Source organism: Desmodus rotundus, chromosome 5 (assembly GCF_022682495.2).
Source record: "Desmodus rotundus isolate HL8 chromosome 5, HLdesRot8A.1, whole genome shotgun sequence".
NCBI classification, from domain to species: domain Eukaryota; kingdom Metazoa; phylum Chordata; class Mammalia; order Chiroptera; family Phyllostomidae; genus Desmodus; species Desmodus rotundus.
Window position 1 is genome coordinate 8,673,422 of NC_071391.1, and position 6,669 is coordinate 8,680,090.

Consider the following 6,669-nt stretch of genomic DNA (forward strand, 5'->3'; position numbering starts at 1 on the left):
ACTGAAACTCTGTCTTGCTCCCCAGTTGCTCCCCCTAGTTTATATGTACCCAGTCCACAATCCACCGCCTCTCTGGGTCTGCCAGCCACTGCCTTGCCCACCAGCTGCAGCTTTGCACTTGCCAGTCCTCCAGCCACCACCTTGCTGGGAGTCCTCTCCACCCAGCTGCCCATCTCCGCCCCTCCTACTGGTCTGGATGAATGTTTCTTCTTTATCTCCTTGGTTGTCGGACTTCCATACAGTTCAATTTTCTGGCAGTTCTGGTTGTTTTTGTTTTTAAATTTGTTGTCCTTCTTTTGGTTGTGCAAGGAGGCACAGTGTGCCTACCTATGCCTCCATCTTGACTGGAAGTCCTAAATACGCTATTTTGATAATATGAATGATTAAATGCTGAGGAACATGAATCATTTATTGGGATTTTGTCTGCAAATTCACTATTTTTCTCCCATTGTTTTCCAATGCAGTGCTTTGACGCTTGTGAGCCAATGTGGAGAGGCAGGGTATCTCCTAGAGGCCACTGCTTTGGGTAAAGCCCTGTCAGGTAGCAGCCATCTTATCTCCAACAGCTCTTCCAGGGGTGTCCAACCCAAGGCCCCAGGGCTGCATGTGGCCCAGGATGGCTATGAATGTGGCCCAACACAAAATCATATACTTAAAATCTTTTTTTTGCTCATCAGTTTTCGTTAGTGTTTATAGATTTAATATGTGGCCCAAGACAACTCCTCCTCTTCCAGTGTGGCCCAGAGATGCCAAAAGGCTGGACACCCCTGCGGCAAGGCTTAGACCATTGGTTGTAAGCATGGGGTAAGTGGTCTCCCTGCTCCTTATTACTATTTCCAATCATTCTCTCTCCTCTAGCTTTGAATCAAATGTCATCAAATTCTATCACCCACTATCCCTCCTGGTCAAAGTCATGTGTTGACTCCTGGTTGCTCTCCTTTTTTTAGGTAATTTTAATCTCATCTTTAACTCTCTTTCTAACATCTCTTAATCCTTGTTATTTTTCATATGTACATATATAATCCTTCTTATACCCTGGGCTTGTAGTTCTTTGAATTTATATCCTTCGATCCTTTAACTCCATCCTATTTCAGTCACTCACTCCCATATTCATTCTCTTGTTCTTGTTTCTACCAGTAAGTGTTATATCTTTCAAATCTCAATTTCAAACGTCCCACTCTGACCACCAACTTCTGTCATTCTAGCTCATGCCCCCATCTAGATCTATAATCTGAACCCCTCACCACCCTGTTATATTCTTTCCATCAGTCTCTTAAATTCCATGGTCAAACTCTACAAACATTCACTTATATACACTCTCAACTCCTTTGCATCTTTCTTGTTTAATCACAGCCGCAGGCCTAGACCAAAACCCTGATTAAGTGCAGTTCTTCTTACTGCATGCCTGCACCCATGCAGCCAATCATGGCCTGAGAAACACACACAACCTTCTTGACCCATCTCACTATAAGCTTAAGTGAGCTCTTACTGCTGCATGGAAGTCAAACCAATTTTCCACAAAACACGCACTCTGTCACTTTTCCTACATGACTATTTCATGTCCTCTCCTCTCTCCTCAAACAACCAATTCATTCTGCCATTCACACTCTCAGCTCATGGTCTTGCTTTCTCATTCACCAAGATATTTCAAGTCATTGGAAGAAAAGTTCCACAACCTCCCAACATCCCATCTACCTACTTATCAAAATGTTTCTCCTCTCTGTGTTCTTCTACCCTGACACTATTTACATTAAAGACGGATAATTCTTTGCTGTGGGAGCTGTTCTATGCACTGGAGGATGTTTATCAGCATCCATGGTCTCTGCCCACTAGATGCACACCTCCAGCTGTGAAAACCAAAAGTGTCTCCAGACACTACCAAATGTCCTCTGAGTGGCAAAATCACCTCTAGTTGAGAACCACTGCTGCAGATGAGCTGTCTGTGCTCTTAGCTAGTTGTGTATTAAAATTCATCATCTCTTGCCTACACAAGTAGGTAATTTTAATGATCCCTCTCTCCCACCATTTATCTCATGTCATCAATTTTCTCTTCTGATTCAGTTTCCTCAATAAAATACATGATATTTCCAACTTACTGAAAAAAGTAAGCAAACCCTCTCTTGACCCAAACTTTCCCCAGCTGCCACCTCATTTCGCTATGCCACATTAACCAAAGTCCTTCAAGGAGTTGTCTGTGTTTAGTGTCAATAATTCCTTTCTCCCACTATGTCTTTTTTTTTCATTAATTTATTTATTTTTATTCAGTTACAATTGTCTGCATTTTCTCCCCTTCCCTCCACCCCACCCCAGCCAGTCCCACCTCTCTCCCCCACTTCTACCCTCCCTCTTGATTTTGTCCTTGTGTCCTTTATAGTAGCTCCTATAGACCCCTCTCCCCACTATCCCCTCCCCACTCCCCTGTGGCTATTGTTACAATGTTCTTAATCCCACTATGTCTTAAACCAACTCCAGGCAGGCTTGTGCCCCACTTTTCCCCTGAAAGTACTTATCAAGTTTACTACAGGCCTTTGTATTGCTAAATCCAATGATCAGCCCTTGTCTTATTTGATAAAATAACAGAATTTAGCCCTGGCTGGTGTAGTTCAGTAGACACAGTGAAAGCCAGCGAACCAAAAGTTTTCAGTTAGATTCCCAGTCTAGGGCACATTCCTGAGTTGTGGGACAGGTCCCCAGGAGGGGGTGCACGAGACACAACCACACACTGATGTTTCTTTCCCTCTCTTTCTCCTTCCCTTCCCTGCTCTCTAAAAATAAATAAATAAAATATTTTTAAAAAATAACAGAATTTAATATAGTTTATCTTTCCCTATTTCTTTGTTTACTTGGTTTCCAGGATGCCAGGCTCTCCAGATTTTTCTACTACATTATGGCTAGGTAAAAACCACAGAAGAGTTTGGGGAATGGCAAATTTAGATAGTGTACAATTATAGACTCATTGTGTGAGGAAGCTTATGTAACAACCCTAAATATGAAAGTTAGCCATGCTGATGGATATCATGGCTGAGATGCTTTGCTTCTCACATGTCTAAGGACAATCCAACCTATGGCTGTCATTGTGCATTCACTCCTGTAACCACATCTCTTGTAACATCACAGGCAAATTAATAGTGCTCAAAAAATATCTGTTGAAAAGTGGAAATTGATTTTGAATGAATTACCAACCTGGGGTTTTGTTAAATAATTCTTCTGAAAACTCTGTTTAGAAACTGCTCCCTATCTTCCATTAGAGGCATACACATTATTTATTGAATGATTAAATCAAATAAATGCATTCTACTCACAAAAATTCCCCATAAAGGACATCCTAGCTTGTAAGTTAGAGGTTCATAGGTCCCAAAGACTCCTTTAATCTGTCCCATATACATAATCAATAGGAAATACCACATGAAAATATGAAAGATGCCAATCAAAATCTGGACAGCCTGTGAGAAGAGAGTGCTATTAGTACTGAAATCATGTAATTTATAATACAATTCCAATAACTGTTAATTATGAGAAACATTCAACACTTTTATAAAAGGTAAAAGTAAAATAGTAATACACTTAACCATGTATTTCTTGGATTGCTTCACCCAAGAAGAAGGTCCTCACCAAGAAGTACTGACTGAGGCTTACTGAATAGGAATCACCATACCTAATAATTGTTCCTTAATAATTATGGCCAATTCTTCCATTAGAAAGTTGACAATCTGACTCCATCACTGGCTACTCTCCTTTTCTACCCAGTAATGGCACGAGAGGAGAATACTGAGGGTACTTGAGAGAAAATGTGGTTACTAATCTATTTGGATGCAGGTAGCCACACATCCAATATTTTCTTGTTCATAATGAATCAATGAATCACTTTTTAAATCTAATAAAATCAATGAATCAATGAATCAGTTTTTGAATCTTATAAAGTTTCATATCTCTTTTCCTTCAACAAATCCTTGGTATGGATCTTTTTCACAAGCATGCTGGGATGAAGTACACAGAAATACAAAGAATAGCCAAAGTAGGCTTTGTTGCACAAGGTCTTCCTATTGAATGGGGATGGGTTAGTGTTAGGGGAGAATTATTACTCAACTTTAATGTGTAAGAATATAATTATAACCTCAGTAAATATGTCCCAGTGAGAATATTTCTGACTGTATATATAAACTGATATTTCATATTCTGAATCACATTTTAAATTGCCCTCTATGAATTTCAGACAGTACATTACTTTCATTTTCATATAAACTTTAATAAAAAAGCTATTTAATGCTTTAACTTTAATAGTTCCAGTTCTGTATAAAGCAAGTCATTTATGAAACACATAAATGCAATTGGCTGATATTAAAAATATATTTTAGAGAAGTGGGGTTTTTTGGTATAGAAAGACCACTGTCGTAGGTAATAATCTCATGCATTTTTATAGATTTAGAATTTAAGATTTCCTCTACACCCAATTTGGAAGAACGGCATTATTTTTAGAGGTCCTTTGGGTTTGATTGCGGGGAAATCCTCTACTAGATCACAAAATTCTCCAGGGCCTGGACCTCAGCTGTCTCGCTATTATCACCAGCCTCTGCTGTGGTGCCCAATGCAGAGCAGGCACCCAGGAAATACCTCCTGTGGAAGCACCTCAGAGTCAAGAACATAAATTCCACAGGACTGTCCAACTGTTAAAGACAGTGACTGGGTTTGAAAAATAGTGTCTCCTTTTATATGGTTGGTAATTGTCCTATATAAAACCATGAAATATCCATTTGGCCAGGGCTTAAGAACTCTGCAAGAAAGCAAGGCTGCTAGTGTGTGAAGGACAAGATGGTTCCAAGATGGTTCCTAAAAATGGTTCTTAACCTAATGCCAATGAATGGGCTCCAGGAAGACACAGTCCTCCCCTGGGGGAAAAATGAGTGCAAAGGGTCATGATATGTACGTGAGTCTGAGAAGACGTTTCAGAGCTTTCTTCCTGTATCTAGGGGGTCTGTGACTCCAGAGCAGTTAAGAACCCTACTGAACAGTCAGGTGGAAGACAGACTAGTGGTCTACACAGTAGCCAGCTTCAGAGGAAAAGTTCGCATCCAGTGAAAAGCTGTTTTCCCCTTCGTATGTGAAAGAGTATGGTCTCCACAATTCCTTGGTGTTTTTGTAAGACAGCTAGACAAACTCTCTGTGTGTGGCTTAAGAGACAGGTTGATAATCATCCGACTGCATAGACACCAACGCAGTACTTAAAAGGGATCAGCAATAGATCTCTTTTACAGTTAAAAAAACACTCCGGTTTATAAATGCCTACTTTGGATTTTGTCTATTTCCCTGTGTATGTGAGTTTGGTCAGTGTGCTTATATCCAATAGATAGCAGTTTATGAAGGGGCATGAGATCGCTCAAAATTTGTAGAAGACAATCAACATTTTTTTAAAAAACAAGTTTTACCCTGTTGACTTAACCAAACCTGACCCTTTCCAGATCCAAGAATGTTCCTTCTTAAATTGAAGCAGTGCATGACCCCAAATTTAGTCCAAGTGAAGTGGTACTTACCCCTAACACAAGTGCATCTGCTGTAGAGATTTTTGAGCATTGAGCCATACTACTAACATTTCCTGTAGATGATTACGTCTCTAATCTTTGGTGATATCTTCATTAGCAAACTTCTACAAAACAATACAAAACACATATACACCCTTTGCTCAAAAGAAAATACCTAAGTTTGATTCTTTCCTTATTATTTCACAACCGCCTCCCCAAACTCAGAGGTAATCACTCTCTTCTCAAGCCTTCAATTTTAGTAGCATCAACTTGCATTTACCTGTTCTGAATAAGAGTCTCAACTGAAAAGCCTGCGACTACAAAATATTGGTATATTACAGGTATTTTCTGAGTAGTGACCAGCATGTCTGGATGATAAGGCAGAAAGAAAACCTAGGGAACAGTATTAGAAAATTCTTGGTAAAGCTTTTAAAAATTAATTTGCAATTCCTAATCAATTCGGTACAATTCCTAATGCTATGTGTGCATTTTCAAAATCAAGTTCTTATACTTAAGTTCATCATGGGCTTGTGATTTTTTTCCTGACACATACCTGCTACCTAGTTCCTCTTTCTAGATGCAAGAACTTTTTCTTCCATCATTCCACACTCTTAAAGGCTTCTACTGTTCCCCCCCACCCTTATAATCCTGCATTTCTCCCTGGTGTTCAGATCATCTTCTTATTTACTTTAAGATAAAAACCTGGAGAATAATTGTATCCCCTTAAGGGATTTTATCCTCTTGTGGATCAGAAATTAAGCTGCTGTATGTCTTCTAACGTCATATTTAGGTCAATAATATGAGTGATGCCACTTAGCCAGGTGACCACCTGATAGATGGTCCTAAAACGTTGTCTTTTCAGAAAGCAGGGAGTATGGACTAGAGGACCTTTAATTCCCTGCACCCTTAAAATCTCATGACTTGATTATTTTGATGAGCCTTCAGTTTCTAAAACTGATTTTCTGAATGTCTCTTAATTCTGTAAAGTATAGAGACAGAAAAAAAAAAAAAAACCTAGGTAAAGATACCAGAGCTAGTGACAGAGAATAGAAAAAAACAGTACATTAATAATTGAAGTATAAATAGTAAGCTTTCTATATTCAAACACTACCTCTGAGAAATACCGAAGAAAGGGTACAGGCCTATAAGCAAC

General features: G+C 39.3%; 1 protein-coding gene across 1 annotated transcript in view; it reads right to left on the bottom strand.

The window, feature by feature from the left end:
- The window catches only part of MS4A13 (membrane spanning 4-domains A13), a 30,281-nt gene extending 24,698 nt beyond the window's left edge, over positions 1-5,583 (bottom strand). Inside the window, exons 1-2 of the mRNA XM_053923837.1 lie at positions 5,529-5,583; positions 3,303-3,443 (exon numbers count right to left, since the gene is read on the bottom strand). Of these exons, the coding sequence (XP_053779812.1) occupies positions 3,303-3,443; positions 5,529-5,576 (189 nt within the window). The 5' untranslated portion in view covers positions 5,577-5,583. The remainder of the gene's footprint in view (positions 1-3,302; positions 3,444-5,528) is intronic.
- Between the last annotated feature and the right edge of the window lie 1,086 nt (positions 5,584-6,669).